The 16,252-nt window shown below is 44.2% G+C and overlaps 2 protein-coding genes across 2 annotated transcripts; both read left to right on the top strand.

The window, feature by feature from the left end:
- Positions 1-9,703: 9,703 nt before the first annotated feature.
- On the top strand, positions 9,704-12,084 carry LOC142751062 (perilipin-2-like). Its single transcript, XM_075860070.1, has 4 exons — positions 9,704-9,929; positions 10,640-10,835; positions 11,566-11,648; positions 12,046-12,084. Exons 1-4 carry the CDS (start codon positions 9,900-9,902, stop codon positions 12,082-12,084), a joined length of 348 nt encoding a protein of 115 aa, XP_075716185.1. The 5' UTR covers positions 9,704-9,899.
- A 26-nt stretch (positions 12,085-12,110) lies between these two features.
- Positions 12,111-14,790, top strand: LOC142750974 (perilipin-2-like). Its single transcript, XM_075859975.1, has 3 exons — positions 12,111-12,389; positions 12,805-12,989; positions 14,611-14,790. The coding sequence occupies exons 1-3, from the start codon at positions 12,245-12,247 to the stop codon at positions 14,788-14,790; spliced, it is 510 nt and encodes a 169-aa protein (XP_075716090.1). The 5' UTR covers positions 12,111-12,244.
- The last annotated feature ends 1,462 nt before the right edge of the window (positions 14,791-16,252 follow it).

The following is a 16,252-nucleotide window of genomic DNA, read 5'->3' as shown; positions in this document are numbered from 1 at the left end:
GACTCCTTTTTTTCTTATGTTTCAAATTTGCAAAACCCTGAGGTACCAGAGTACAGTGGAAGCACCCAAGAAGTGACCCCATTTTGAAAATTACACCCCTCAAGTCATTTATCATTTGCCTGGATATATGACCGAGCTCAGAAGTGAAGAGCACCATGCGCATTTAAGGTGTATTTTGGTGATTTTCGCAGCATTGGCCCACAATTGCAGGGCTCTGAGGTCTAATAGTAAAACAAATCCCGAAATAGTGACCCTTATTTTGGAAACTAGACCCCTTAACTGGTTCCCGACCGCTGGCTGTGTATTTACGGCCAGCGGTCAGGGTCCTTAAAACCCGAGCCATAGACTTTTTACGGCTTGGGTTTTAACTTGCTGCCCACGCGATCGGGCAGCTGAATGTCGGGTCTCCGGCTGTCAGTGACTGCCGGGGACCCTGAGGAGAGGATAGAAGCAGCTGTCGCTGCTTCTGTCTTCTCCGATCTCTTTTACACAGCGCTCAATGAACGCTGTGTATAGGAATAGAGGCAGCGGCCACACCGCTGTCTCTATTGCTCCCGGTGTTCATGTGACTGGTCACATGATCGCCGGGTGCCGTTAGTGGCAGACTGCTGCTGGGTCTTACTAGACCCAGCACAGCCCTATTAGCGACAATCGACAATCGTCACTATGAGAGGGCTGATTTCCCCTGTAACTGGGGCTGCAGTGCAGCTCCAGTTACAGTAGAAAAGAATGGCGTAAAAGAAAGAAAAAAATATATAAAGTTCCCCAAAGGTCTTTTTTGACCTTTGAGGGACAGACCATAGTAATAAAAAAATAGTAAAGTAAAGTGCAAAAATTTTTTTTTATAATAAATACACATAAAATATCCACCCCCCAAAAAAAAGTTCCCTGCCGCCAATCATTGTTGTAACGCTAGCGCTGACCCAATGACCCTAATATAGACATGTAATATATTAAAATTTTCGGTAGATAATGACGATCACAAATAAAAGGTCTATTTTAAGGTAAAACTATGTTATTAACCAAAAAAAATAGTTGAAACGTAAAAAAGTTTATTTTTTTACTATTATTTTCAAACTTTATGAATAAAAATTCTAAAATAGCAAAAAGGATGTGTATAAAAACGATAAAAAAAGAAACCTGCATGGTCTACAGAAAAAAACATCGCAAAAATCACGTCGCTAGCCCATCAAATAAAAAAGTTATAGCCATTTAACTAACACGTGCTAAAAACGGCTAAACGGTTCTGGTCCTGAAGGCTCAAAATAGCCCGGTCCTGAACTGGTTAAGGCATTTTAACCCCTTAATGACCGGGCCTGAAAAGACCTTAATGACCAAGCCAGATTTGTTAAATCTGGTATGTTTGACTTTATCAGAGAATAACTGTGCGAAAGTTTTGAATATCCAAGTAATTCTGACATTGTTTTTTCGTCACATGTTGTACTTTATTTTAGTGGTAAAAGTAGACTGATACGATTTGCAGAAATGAATGAAAAAATAGAAAAATTGAAGAAATTTTGTAAAAATTATCATTTTTCCCTATTTTTAACTTCAATATGTCACATATGTACATACATACTGTACAATTTTTTTTATTAAATATATATTTCCATCACTTTACTCTATTTTGGCAGCACTTTTGAAAAAAATAAAAATTTTTTGAGCAATTTAGAAGACTTAAAAGTTTAGTAATGATTTTATACATTTTGAAGTACATTTTGTTTTCCTGCACCAAGCCAGGTTTTCAGAGGCTCATAGGTGTCAGAATGGTGGAAACCCCCACAAGTGACACCATTTTGAAAACTACACCCCTTAAGGTATTTATTAAGGGGTGTTGTAAGTATTTTGACCCCACAGTTTTTTTGTAAGAATTCATGCAAAGCAGGCGTAAAAACATATAATTTCACTTTTTTCATAAAATTATCATTTTGAAGACCGATTTCTTTGTAAAGCGACCATGAGAATGAAGAAATGCACCCCAAAATCTATCACCCTGTTTCTCCTGTTTTCAAAAATGCCCACATTGTGACCCTAATGCGTTGCCTGGACACACGGCAGGGCCCGAAAGGAAGGGAGCAACCGGAGGCATTCAGGTCTCATTTTTGCTTGAAAATGTTTTAGGCCCCACTGTACATTTGGAGAGGTTTTGAACTACCAGAACGATAGAAACTCCCCATAAACGACCCCATTTAGAAAACTAGACACCTTAAGGTATTTATCTAGGGCTGTAGTGAGTATTTTGACCCCACAGTTTTTTGCTAAATTTAATGTATAGCAGGTGAAATAAAAAAACAAAACACTTTTTATATAAAAGTATCAATTTGAAGACCGATTTCTTTGTAAAGCGACCATGAGAATGAAGAAACACCCCTCAAAATCTATCACCCTGTTTCTCCCGTTTTCAAAAATGCCCCCATTGTGACCCTAATGTGTTGCCTGGACACACGGCAGGGCCCGAAAGGGAGGTAGCGCCCGAAGACTTTCAGGACACACATTTTGCTTGAAAATGTTTCAGGTCCCATTACACATTTATAGAGGCACAGAGCTGCCAAAAAGATAGAAACTCCCCATAAATGACCCCATTTTGAAAACTAGACCGCTTAAGGTATTCATCTAGGTGTGTACTAAGTATTTTGACCCCACAGTTTTCGCAGGAATTAATGCAAAGCAGGTGGAAAGAAAATTTTATTTCACTTTTTTTCACAAATGTGTCATTTTAAGGTCAGATTTCTTGTGCAGAGGACATGAGAATAAGGAAATGCACCAGAAAATGTATCACCCTGTTTCTCCTGTGTTCAAAAATATCCCCATTGTGGCCCTAATGTGTTTCCTGGACACACGGCAGGACCCAAAAGGAAGGGAGCACCCGGAGGCTTTCAGGACACACATTTTGCTTTGAAAATGGGAGGATTCTACTTTTCTAGATTGAGAAATAGATGTCCCTAACAGTTTCTACACCCTATGACTATGTCGTGCTAAGAAAGCAGCTGTCCTGAAATCATGTCAGTCCATAGACATTATGTATATCAACCCGCTCTGATATATAGTAAGTTAGAGTGGGAAAATGTATTAAACTGTTGGCGGAAAAAGGCAATATATCCAAAAAAAAGGAGGAAGAATGTATCCAGCTATGTGGAAAACTAGAGCATGTTCACAGGATGAAAGAAAATTTGTAGGGCTGTAATGACTTTATTATTCAAAGTGACTGGTCATACAACGTCTCTTTAGCTCCATCAATCCCTATATAAGGGACGAATGTGCCAAGTGACGCGGTACACCATAACAAGCCCCTGCCCGGCAAGGTAGGAACCGCCATGTGCACAAAACAACCAATCACCTGTAGAATATATAAAGGGGCAGTGTCCCACACCGTATGTATAGATACAGTAAAGGACCACTACTCCCCAAATTAATGTCGCTATTTCTAGAAGTATTGTCGGGTGTAAGAGGTCCACCAAAAACCGGAACAAAACTGTAATAAAGCCCATAGTGTATTGATAAGGACAAAACAGGGACTTATGCATAGACCAGGGTTGGAAGGACAAGAGGAACAATAATATCGTGACTCACTTCGCTGTCCTCGTTTGCTGCAGACCCGACACCGTTTTTTGGGGTATTTTTGGTTAGATGTTGAAGGGATGGGGTGTAAAAAATGTTTTTCAACAAGTCGGTGTACATCCTCTGACTCATGGACTACTCTCCGGTCTGCAGATTGAAATAGGAGATCTTCAATCACTTTCTCCTGAAATTCAAAGAATGTCACCCTGATTTTTTGTACAGGACAAATGCGTTCTGCATCGCAACTTGAATCCCTTGAAGCGACACTTTCGCTGTCGCTTTCAAGTAAGGCTGGGTTCACACGACCTATTTTCAGACGTAAACGAGGCGTATTATGCCTCGTTTTACGTCTGAAAATAGGGCTACAATACGTCGGCAAACATCTGCCCATTCATTTGAATCTTTTTGCCGACGTACTGTGCAGACAACCTGTCATTTACGCGTCGTCGTTTGACAGCTGTCAAACGACGACGCGTAAAAATACAGCCTCGTCAAAAGAAGTGCAGGACACTTCTTTGGACGTTTTTGGAGCCGTTTTCTCATAGACTCCAATGAAAACAGCTCCAAAAACGGACGTAAAAAACGCAGCGAAAACGCAGCGAAAACCGTGAGTTGCTCAAAAAATGTCTGAAAATACGGAGCTGTTTTCAAGGGAAAACAGACCCTGATTTTCAGACGTTTTTGGTCACTACGTGTGCACATACCCTAAAAGCTCAACTTCAGATGCAGAATCCGTATCTGAGCATAGCATCTGATAGGCTTCCTCAACGCTGTATCTTCTGGCAGCCATAATGATAATACAGTCTAAACCGCAAATAATAAATGGAACTAGCAGTTTAATTTATTTTTTTTATCAACTAAGGCCTCATGCACACGACCGTAAAAACACCCGTTATTGCGGGTCGTAATTACGACCTGCAATAACGGGCTCATAGACTTCTGTTACCCACGGGTACCTTCCCGTTTTCTCACGGGAAGGTGCCCGTGCCGTTAAAAAAATAGAACATGTTCTATTTTTCTATTTTACGGGCCGTGCTGCTATACTTTATAATGACAGCACGGCTCGCAAAAGCGGCCGGCTGCCCGCGGCCGGCCGTGCTCGTAATTACGGTCGTGTGCATGAAGCCTAATCAACTAAGAACACTAAAAGAATGAAACTTTTTTCTTTTTTTTTTTAGTTTTTTTTTTTTCAAACCTAAACCCTACGCCTAACACAAACCGTAAACCCAAGCCCAGAACAGCACCCTACGCCGTCTAAGGCCCCATGCACACGAACGTGTTTTTTCGGCCGCAATTCCCCCGAAAATCCACGGGAGAATTGCGGCCCCATTCTTTTCTATGGGGCCATGCACATGACCGTAGTTTTTGCGGTCCTTGCACGGCCCGGGAGCCCGGACCGCAGAAAGAACGGGCATGTCTTATTACGGCCCTGTTCTGCGGTCCGGGCTCATTGAAAACAATGGTGGCGGCCATGTGCATGTCCCGCGATTTGCGGGCGGCCTGCGGCGGACAGTCCGCAGCCGGCCAACCCGAAAATCACGGCCGTGCACACGGCTACGGTCGTGTGCATGAGGCCTAACAGCGTACACGCCGTCTAACAGCGTACCCTAAAAAGAAAGTAGTTTATAGTACGATTCTTAGTATATACAGTAAATATATTTATATATATATATATATATGTATATACTATAAAATACTGAAAAAAATGTTTTTTTTTTTTAATAAACTGTGTAAGGGACAAGTGATTTTGTGTGGGGACACTGACACACTTGTATCTGTTTCTCTCCACAGCTAGAACAGTGAGGAGAAACAGATACATGTTTTTACTTTTATTTTACAGTAGTGATCACTATGATTGGATCTCATAGTGATCACAAAAGATCAGGAACCAATACTATTGGCTCCTGATCACTGCTCTAAGAACAGAGCTGCTAGCAACAGCTCGTTCTTAGAGCAGGAGCTGTCATTTAGACACTCCCGGCGGCTCTGTACGCAGTAACAGCATGTGACCGCTGTGATTGGCTGTCACAGCGGTCACGTGCTGTTACGACGAAATCGGCAGGTCCTAATGGCTGCACTAAGAACCGGACCTGTTACTTACAGCCGGTTTTTAGTGCAGATGTCACCAGGGTGCCGATAAACCCCCTCTACTACAGCGACGCCAAAAGGCGTCGCTGTAGACTGAGTACATGCACCGCCTGACGTCAAAAGACGGTGGGCGGTCATTAAGGGGTTAAGGGGTGTAGTGAGCATTTTGCCGCCACACGTGTTTTTTCATTAGTAAATAATGCCCAGTGGATGGTGCAAGTGTTTTTATTAACTTGAAACTTTTACACACTTTTTTGCAACTTTTTATTAACTTCTTTTTTTTGTCACACTAGGGGATTTGATGTCCTGCATCTCTGATCTTTTTTTAAACTCGTTTTATTGAAGAAACGTAGTACAAATGCAATCAATCCATACACATAATACAGTATACAATGCAGACATGGATGAGAATCTTTAACAATCCAACTTTACAGATAAGGAGAAGTGCATACATGCAATCAGACAGTTAACATGAGTCTAGAATCCATCAGAATTACAAAGCAGCTATATTGGAAAACAGTAGCCAAGACAAATGAGAACAATTTGCATAACTGATTTAGGTCCGCCACCCCAGATGTTCAGACATGTGTCAGTGATCTACGAAGGTCGCTATACCTATGCGGAGTATACTGTGTCATCGCAGAATCACACCAAGCTTCCCATATCCCATGAAATTTATCAATGCAACCCCTCTGTCTATACATTATTCTCTCATACGGGATAACAGAATTCACCAGTGCTTTCCACCCTGCCACCGTGGGAGGACGAGGGTCCATCCACCTTAAAGCAATAGCCTTTCGCGCCATAAACAGTATTTCCCGTAGGAATATTTTCAAATAACGGGGCCACTGTTCGTACTGTAGGAGACCAAATATACACACTTGTGGGCTTACTGGGACCGGGATATGCAGGATGTCCGCAGCAACTCCTACCACCTCCTTCCAAAAAGAGGAGATGACCGGGCAGTCCCAGATCATATGCCAAAAGTCTGATCTAGGGTGCCGGCATCTGTGACATTCTGTGCTCGGGTATCTACCCATTTTATGCATTCTAACAGGTGTCAAGTAGCTTTGATAGACTATGAACAGCTGTATCATCCTGTTGTTGGCAGCTGGCGACACGTATAATGGAGAGAATAGGATCTCATCCCAGTCCTCTTCCGCAAGGTCAGGTATCCTCGCAGTCCATTTATCCTTGATCATCAGGGGTGTACTAGCTACTTTGGCTGTGATGAGAGATGTATATATAGCTGATATCAGACCTCTGGGGCCTTGGGACCTAAAAACTTCTATCAGAGGAAGCCGAGTGAATGCCGTGTCAGTGGGGAGGAATTGGGCATTAAGAGCATGGCGCAGTTGTAGATATCTGTAAAAAGCAGTCCTGGGTATTGCAAACTCCGACTGCACCTGTGAAAACGATTTGAGGATATTATCCGTATACATGTCCCCTATAGTACATATCCCGTGTTGAATCCAAAATTGTGGAGCCAGTTCCTCTGATATCTGGGGGAGGAGGGGGTTAGACCATAATGGCATGTCAATTTGCACTCCCGAGTGACTGTATATGCTCCTCGCAGCCCTCCACACCTGAGATGCCACCCTATGAATTGGCAATACATTTTTAATTTCGATCAGGGACCCTTCCAAAACCGGCCACAGAGTGGACATATGCATATGGAACGCCAGGTAGTGTTCCCTATCTGGCAAGGCCATATTGGCGACCCAGATTTTCAGATATCTTAGTTGCCCCGCTAGATAATAAAGGTAAAGATCTGGCAAAGCTGCCCCACCTAATGTTTTGGGACGCTGCAGGGTAGCGAGACTGAGCTTCGATCTGTTGGAACCCCATATAAACCCTGGAAATATGGCATGTATCTGTTTGAAAAACGTTTTGAATACTGGCGTCGCTGCATGTTCGAGGATATAGAGACATTTAGGAAGAATTACCATTTTAATTAGATTTATTCTGCCCGTCACTGCTAGGGGAAGAGTGCTCCATATCCGAAATTTAGCCTTTATATATTGTAACAATGGCAAGACATTGCTGGCATGATCATTCCCATGCTCTCGATTTATAACAATTCCTAGGTATTTAAATGAGACCACCCTTAAGCCGTGCAACACGTCCGGCCATCCCGCCCCCTGCAATGGCATAAAAAAAGACTTGGTCCAGTTGACGTAAAGGCCAGAAAACTCCCCAAAGATTTCCAAAGTAGTGATTGCCAGGGGCAGCGTTACCCTCGGTTGGGACATAAAAAGAACCATGTCATCTGCATACAGGCCAATCCTATTCTCCCTACCCCCAAGACTAATCCCCTTATATCCAGTATGTTGGTGTATATGTAAAGCTAAGGGTTCTATAGCAAGAGCGAACAGCAATGGGGAGAGGGGGCACCCCTGCCGAGTACCCCTCTGTAACCGGAAATATGGGGACAGTATACCATTCACCAGAATTTGTGCCCTCGGTGCTTTATATAGGATCGAAATCCATCTAAGGAACTGTGGTCCAAACCCAAACCTCTCCAAGTTTCCAACAGATATACCCATTCGATGGAGTCAAAAGCTTTTGCGGCGTCCAAAGAAGCCCTGCATCTCTGATCTTTACTCTAAAACATTGCTCTACCCACGTAGTGCAATGCATTAGAGCTATCAGTCATTCACTGACAGTAAGCCTATTAGGTCCCTTCTCTGGGCGGGGCCTAATAGTCTATCTTACGTGGCAGACCAGCCACCAGACCAGACCATTGTTAGGCCTCCGGTTGCCATAGCAACGATCGGCAACCTCACGATCACATCGTGTCGATGCCAATCGCTACAAACCACTAAGGTCTAAGGAGTTATTGGCAGGAATCGCAGCTATCTCCATTCCCTGCCGTTACAGCACAGTGTCAGCTGTAATATACAGCTGACACCAGCGGCTGATGTTGACGGCTCACCTCCTGAGCCTGCGCTATCTTCCTCATGCGGCGGGAAGCCTTCTGGGCGGGACCTAACAGGCTTTCGTACTTGGCAGACTGGAGGCCATTGTTAGGCCTCCGGTCTGCCAGAGCAGTCATCGGAAACCCCGCGATTGCATTGCGGGGTTCCGATCTGCTTGTAAACACCATAGATGCAGCAATGCATCTAAGAGGTTAATTGGCTGGATCAGGCTAGCTCCGGTCCTGGGCTAGAAGCAGTGATAGCGTTAAGCTATCATTGCTTTAAAACTGTTAACGCTATGACGTACGATTATGTCAGTTCACGTTAACAGGCCATCGCCCGTGACGTACTAGTAGGTCACAGGGCGTTAAGGGGTTAATGTTCTGCAGAAGACAGCGTTACATTGAGCAGTATTTTGTATTGTGGCATGGGCTTCGACTACGGGTGGTGAGGCCCCGGCGCCACCGTGTACTGCTTAGTGAAGTAGAAAGAGAAGCCGAGTTCTATAACATTTTATATTTACAAGCTAAACACAAATTCAAAGCTTCATTTTACAGAGAAATGTAATAAGAGGCTAATCTTTACTAAGGGGATTTATACTCATACGAGTAGAGATAATATCCATCGCAGCTCCTCAGCGTCACGCCAAATGTTCCTCAATTCGCCCCGAGAATACGCTTTTTAGTTCATTTGAAGGGCACTTTTTAACACTGGATCCACAATGCCGGTTTTTCTTTTCTAGAGTTTCTATTGACTGAAAAGTGGATGAAATTTGAGCTGCAGCTGCTGAGCTGCTTTGAACCTGCGGCTCTCCAGCACAGGAGACCTCTGCTATAGAGCAACTAATATAAAAGCTAATCCCTCCTCAACAGCTTCATCTCTTATTATCTAGCCTGTACTGGAACAATACATGAACTGCTCTATTGCCATGGACATACAGTGTAGAAATCACAATGTGCCGCTGACTTATGCTCTTTCCACACACGCACTCCCTCATACCCTGGACCCCTGCCTGTCGCGCGCCGCCACACTTCCAGCACTCAGGAGAGCAGACTGCATGACGTCACCGCGCCGTCTCACCAGTCAGCTGACTGACGGGAAGATTCTAGGTAACGGCGCCTAGGCAGGTGGGCGTGGCCATCCGCCTATAAATACGCAGACTCCCTGAGCTCCCTCATTCGTTCTTTCCTGCTCGTAGTTTGCTGTGCGGTACGGCTGTGGAGGCGCAAGGTGGATGTCATTACTTGTGTGCTTGTTTGGTCGGCGTCTTGAGGTTGTTGTCAGTTCTTGTGTTTGACTGTGCTTCTTGCTTTCTATAGGGTTTTACCTAGCAATATGGCTGAAATGGTGGAGCAGCAGCAACAGGTAACTATTAAGTGTTATGTATGGTGGAAGGAAGAAACTGCTATTGGCATCTCCACCCTGTTACTAATAGATGTATACTATGGCTGGGAGTCTTGTCAATGCAGTGCACATATTTATAGTGTGAATTGTGCTACAGATCCGTCATAGGAAACGCATGCGATCTTTATATTGATTTGTCTATAACCGCTTATTGTTTATGGTCTAAACTTCTTTACGTTTATTCAATCAGATAGTAATATGTACCAGTAAGTATTCTCAGCTGAGTGGAGTACATATGTAGCAGTGGAAACACACAACTTCCATAGTTACTATTAGTAATCTACTGGTGGTGGTGGTTTCAGGTTGGGCTTTACTGTTGTCTGGTTCTGAGAGCCTCCCAAGATGTATCTGGAATACCCCCGGGACCCAGCTGATCAGATTGCTCCAGCGAGCACTGCTGTCCCTTTAATGCTTGTGGCGTCCCCTCTCATTATATTGGTTGCCAGTGTTTGCTGTAAGAGCCCCCCCCCCATACTGGTGCCCTATCCAAAGGACCGGCTATCAATGTGTTCCTGTTAACCCTCTGTGGGTTCTGCTTTATAAAACGACTCCTCTAATCTTGGAATATGACTACGAGGTTTCTGTGCTTTATTAGGGACTATTCACAGGCATCATGTTTCGAGTCCTGGCCTTCCATTGTATTTCAGCGTGTTCTGCTCTTTGTACCTTAGAATGTGGTGGTAAGGCTGATAAACCTCCCATTGGTGAGCTCTACCTATGATATGGTGTCTTCTGTCTACGTGAACACCAGAGACAACCATCCGTACTTGAAGTCTGTATGTGATGTCGCAGAGAAAAGCGTGAGGACTATCACGTCTGTGGCTGTGACCAGTGCCATGCCAATCCTCCAGAAACTTGAGCCTCAAAGTATGTTTACGTATAAAGTGCAATTCTTTACCAATGAAAGGGAGTAACTTATCGTTTAGCTGTTCGGGGTTAGGCATTACTCTGTATTGAAATGATGGTTTGCATGTGTGGTTCTGTTCAATTCTATGGGTATGCCATAATCTTCTTGTGAATGTTCTTTTAAGGTGGTCTAGAAATAGAAGGGGGTGAGCAAGGCAATGTGTGCTTCACACTATGGCTGGATTCACACAAGCTTGTTCGGTCCGTATAGGACGGAACGTGTTTCGGCCGCAAGTCCCGGACCGAACACACTGCAGGGAGCCAGGCTCCTAGCATCATAGTTTTGTACGACGCTAGGAGTCCCTGCCTCTCTGTGGAACTACTGTCCCGTACTGAAAACATGATTACAGTACGGGACCGTTGTCCTGCAGCAAGGCAGGGACTCCTAGCGTAGTACATAACTATGATGCTAGGAGCCCGGCTCCCTGCAGTGTGTTCAGTATGGGACTTGCGGCCGAAATACGTTCCGTCCTATACGGACGTAACCTGCTTGTGTGAATCCAACCATAGTGTGAAGCAGAGACGGCATGAGAAGCTTCTGCCAGGAGATCTGCAGTTCATTCCATCCTAGCATTGGAAGTGGGTTAGATGTCATGTTGGCTAACTGTCCCTGTATTAACAAGCTAGCCAAGTTCCTGGTAAAGACGTACGAATGACGCTGAGAATATTTACATGCTTTCTCCTCCCTCAGTTGCTATGGCTAATACCATTGCCTGCGTTGGACTGGATAAGATTGAAGAGAAGCTGCCTATTCTCTATCAGCTAACTGACAAGGTAACTATTGGGGTATGTTCACACGCAGTGTTCAGGTGTATTTCTGGGCGTTTACGCCTTTGAAAAAAGGGAAGCTGAACGTCTACTAACATCTGCCCACTGAAATCCATGGGAAAAACAGCATTTAGTTCATACGGGTTGACATTATGCTGCTGTTAAAAGACAGAGCATAAATAGACACTCTGTACAAAAGTGCTTGTTTTGCCACTGATTTTCCATTGAACATTATGAAAAACTCCTTAAAAGAAGCTTCATTTTCAGCTGCGTAACGCCTGAGAATCAGAGGCTGGTTTCTCTCTAAACCGCTCCGTATCTTCAGACGTTCCTTATTTTGTGTGTGCACATACCCTTAGAATAATTCTATGGTCCCTTATAAATGTAATTACAACTAACCTAGATTGCAAAACTGCAGTATCAATTGATGGGTGGGAGTTGATTTGGTGTGCATGAATCTAAAATGTATAAATTGTATTTGTTCCCTTTCCTAGGTTGTAGCGAACGCCTCAGAAGCAGTTGTTGGTGCCAAAGATGCTGTGATTCAGGGTTTCACAGGAGTAGTTGATAAAACTAAGGTGGCTGTGCAGGATAGTGTGGCGATGACCAAGTCTGTTGTGAACGGCAGCATTAACACTGTTCTGGGTAGCAGTGTAGTAAAGATTATGAGCAATCGTGTGGACGCTGCACTAACCAAGTCTGAAACTCTTCTGGAACAATACCTGCCGCCAACAGATGAAGAGTTGGGTAAGCTGAAACCTGCTTTAAACCAAGCTTGGGTTATGTGAATTTTGGTCCCTGCAGCGCACTTGGTAGTTACCTCATCAGAGGTACAACTCCTTTGCATAGGAGGGAAATGTTAAATTATCCGTAAGTAACATCACGTGAGCCTCTCTGGAGGTTATTGAGGCCTCCTAGATCAAGACCTACCCACTGGGGCAGTTCTCATATCAAACTTTCTTTTTTTGAGGCGTAGCTTCTATAAATCTACTTTACCTAGAAGCTGCATCTCTAAAAGTAAGGTGTCTTTATCTGGACAACCAAGCAGTCTGCTATGAAGATATATTCTTTTTAGTTAGTATGTGAGTTCACCCTAAGGCTGAAATTCATGTGAAACGTGGCTTGTTCTGTTATGTGGGCATAACTAATTTCTCAATTTTAGCTAAGGAAGCCACAAAAACAGAAGGCTTTGAATTGTCCGTTGATCAGCCAAGCTATTATGTTCGTCTGGGATCCCTCTCGGCGAAGGCCCGCAAACGTGCTTATCAACAAGCTTTGACCCGAATCAAGGATGTGAAGTGCAGAAGTCAGGAATCCATTGGTCAGCTCCAGAACACCGTGGACCTGGTTAGTAAATCTGCTTCTGTTCTTTACTAATCTTAAAGCATCTGCATGAAAAATGCTGTTTTGTATAAGTTTCCACAAATTGTAGTTGTGTGTGTATATAACAAATCTAACTTGCAATGTAAAGGTCCTATTATGTGGGCTGCCAGGTCTCAAAGAAACCACATACTCTATTTTTGGAGGTAGGCGTTTACCCAATCCATGCATAATGGGATAAGACTAAGGGTATGTTCACACGGCCTTTTTTCGGGCAGTAAACGCCCGAAAAATCGGAAGCAGAATGCCTCCAAACATCTGCCCATTGATTTTGAAAATGGTGGTCTGTTCCGACAGAGCGTATTTGCTGCATCTTGCGCGTAAAAAAAAAACCGGCTGCGAAAAAAGTGCTGGACACTACTTGGGATGTTTTTGGAGCCGTTTTCCAAAGACTATTGAAAAAAAGCTCCCAAAAAGGCCGTATAAAAAGCAGTGACAAGCATGAGGGGCACAAAATGTCTGAATCAGGAGCTGTTTTCTCTTGAACAGCTTTGTTTTTTTACTATGCGTGCGAGCATACCCTGAGGCTGGGTTCACACGAGCACATTAACGTCCGTAATGGACGGACGTATTTCGGCCGGAAGTCCCGGACCGAACTCAGTGCAGGGAGCCGGGCTCCTAGCATCATAGTTATGTACGACGCTAGGAGTCCCTGCCTCTCTGTGGAACTACTGTCCCGTACTGAAAACAAGATTACAGTATGGGACAGTTGTCCTGCAGAGAGGCAGGGACTCCTAGCATCGTACATAACTACGATGCTAGGAGCCCGGCTCCCTGCACGGAGTTCGGTCCGGGACTTCCGGCCGAAATACATCCGTCCATTACGGACGTTAATGTGCTCGTGTGAACCCAGCCTAACTCTTCTAAAATAAATGGAGGGATGAGATGTCTGGGCCCAGCCAGGTTTGCAGGATAGTTTTTAGGGCAGCAGAAGTGCAGAAAATGAGTTTCTTGTAGAGCATGGGGACGGGAGGCAGATGACCAAGAAGTGCATTCCACCCCCCCCCCCTTCCTATTGGGACCCTCGCAAGGTCCATAACCAGTGGTACACGTCAGCCACATCTGCCCTACGCATGAATCAAGCTGGGGTTGCTCAGACTTTCTATTGAGTCCGTACACCACTAAACTGATTTCCTGAAAAAGCCTAACCAACTAAGCGGCTGAGCACTTTTGTGCTTCGTTTTAGTGATTGTTGGTCTCAGTGCTCAGACTGCCACCAGTCCAGACTTCCAATGTGTCATTCATGTCTGAACATTAGTTGTCCTTTTAAGGAGATCTGTCAACAAAAGAGCCCTTTATAAGATGCTCAGCAGGTGACCAGCCAAGAGGCACCATATTTTGTGTACTAGGTCTAGTACCACCTTCTAAATTGTTCTAGAGCCATCATAGATTTTCTTGATAAAAGGAGTATGTACAGGTGGTGGTGAAGCTGCCTGAAAAGGGAGTACTGTATAGAACAGTGGGTTTTGGTGCTAGAACTCGTATTGTAAATGCATACCAGGCTTACTGTTTAATCCATATTGAGGGTGGGTAATCTTAGTCTCTCCCACAACATCTTTCATATGAACATTACCCTGTTCTCTTAAAGATTGAATATGCAAGGAAGAACATGAATGATGCTAATCATAAAATCCACGATGCACAGGAGAAAATCTACAATAAGTGGGTGGAGTGGACAAAAGGCACAGGACAAGATAGTGGAGAAACTGAAAGCACTGAGGTAAGTCCCTTCTATAAAATGTATGCTACATCAGATCTGGTACACTGAACTTCTGTGTAATATGTTACTTTCCCTTCACTGCAAATTGAATCCCGCACTCTGAATATTGCCCGACACCTCACTCAGCAACTGCAAACCACATGTCTCTCCCTGGTCACAAGTGTTCAAGGACTTCCAAAGAACATTCAGAACAAAGCTCAAAATGTTAGTGCCTTGGCTGCAGATGTCTATCAAAACTTCCGTTCTGCCTCTTCCTTCAGAGAAATGTCTGATGGCCTCTTAACCACCAGTAAGGACCAGTTCACAAAAATGAAGGACTCTATGGATGATGTGATGGACTACTTGGTTAACAACACTCCACTAAATTGGCTGGTAGGTCCCTTTTACCCACAACTGGCTGATAGCCAACATGGGGAGCAACAAGTTGATGGGGGTGACTCTGCCAACAAGGAATGAGAAATTCTTCATTTGCATAAGTGACTTTACACTTGGTCAATGAAGTGGGCAAACCCTAACTAATACTACACCGTTTATTACACTTCCAACCCCTTGTGCTGACTTGTGAGGGACAGAAATGGTTGCAACGGGCCACATTGCAGTTATGAGGATTTGTCTATCATTGGCCTCTGCCTTGCGCTTGGGTATTGATGCCAATTTGTCACTTGTATCACTGATTTTGTGTAAATGCTACTCTTTATACTGTTTTTGTGCACCTTTTGTATTAATAAACTACCTGCATTGATTGGTCTGTGTTAAGGTCCTGTGTTCATAGAACTGATCAACAAAACCGATATTAAATTAGGTAGTGCACACTGGTTCTATTTGAGAATTTCAATGAATGGTGCTCCTGAAGTAAGACAAATCCTCACTCTAATGAGGCAAGCGCTACGTAGTGGTAGCAGTACCTAGCTACTGTGGACACCCACTTAGGCCATCTATGTCTCAGTGACCAGGATAGCAAACGTCTGGTTAAGGGAAGGAACGCACACAGCATATTCAGGGCGGATATGCCGTGTCACGCTTTGCAGCGTATTCGCCCTTAAAACCGTAGGGAAAGCTGTCTGAAATTCTGCACCACTATCATGTGTTTTCCAGGTGTAAATTATTGCACATGCTTACTTCCTCTGACTACTGCTCCGGCCTACTTGGATGACACTACAAGCAATGTGACCACTGCAGCCTATGATTGGCTGCAGTGGTCACATGGCCTGCAACATCATCCAGGGAGGCTGGACTGGTTAAGCAGGGAACTCTGGGTAACTGTGTTCACTGCTTCTGCTGCAAATGTCACAACACCACTTTGCTTGCGGGTTTAAGCACCCCATTGAATTCAATGGGGAAAACCTGCACCGGAAGAGCTGAAAACACACATCAATTGACATGCTGCGGTTGAAGAAACTGCACTGCAGGTCAAATGATGTGCATATTTTTCCAGTGTGGGATGAGATTTGTTGAATTCCCACCCACACTGCTGCGTCTGTAATATGTGGCAGAGTTTCCGCAGTGATTG

The sequence above is a fragment of the Rhinoderma darwinii genome, chromosome 1 (assembly GCF_050947455.1).
Source record: "Rhinoderma darwinii isolate aRhiDar2 chromosome 1, aRhiDar2.hap1, whole genome shotgun sequence".
NCBI classification, from domain to species: domain Eukaryota; kingdom Metazoa; phylum Chordata; class Amphibia; order Anura; family Rhinodermatidae; genus Rhinoderma; species Rhinoderma darwinii.
The sequence above is the reverse complement of the archived record's forward strand: the minus strand, read 5'-3'. Positions and strand labels throughout refer to the sequence as shown.

Excerpts from the sequence above, each read along its gene's own strand:
- LOC142751062 (XM_075860070.1), top strand. The coding sequence starts at position 9,900 with ATGGCTGAAATGGTGGAGCAGCAGCAACAG. Across the intron at positions 9,930-10,639 it reads TGGTGGAGCAGCAGCAACAG|AATGTGGTGGTAAGGCTGAT; the intron begins GTAACTATTAAG and ends TTTGTACCTTAG. Across the intron at positions 11,649-12,045 it reads TCTATCAGCTAACTGACAAG|ATTGCAAAACTGCAGTATCA; the intron begins GTAACTATTGGG and ends CAACTAACCTAG.
- LOC142750974 (XM_075859975.1), top strand. The coding sequence starts at position 12,245 with ATGACCAAGTCTGTTGTGAACGGCAGCATTAACACTGTTCTGGGTAGC. Across the intron at positions 12,390-12,804 it reads GCCAACAGATGAAGAGTTGG|CTAAGGAAGCCACAAAAACA; the intron begins GTAAGCTGAAAC and ends TCTCAATTTTAG. Across the intron at positions 12,990-14,610 it reads TCCAGAACACCGTGGACCTG|ATTGAATATGCAAGGAAGAA; the intron begins GTTAGTAAATCT and ends GTTCTCTTAAAG.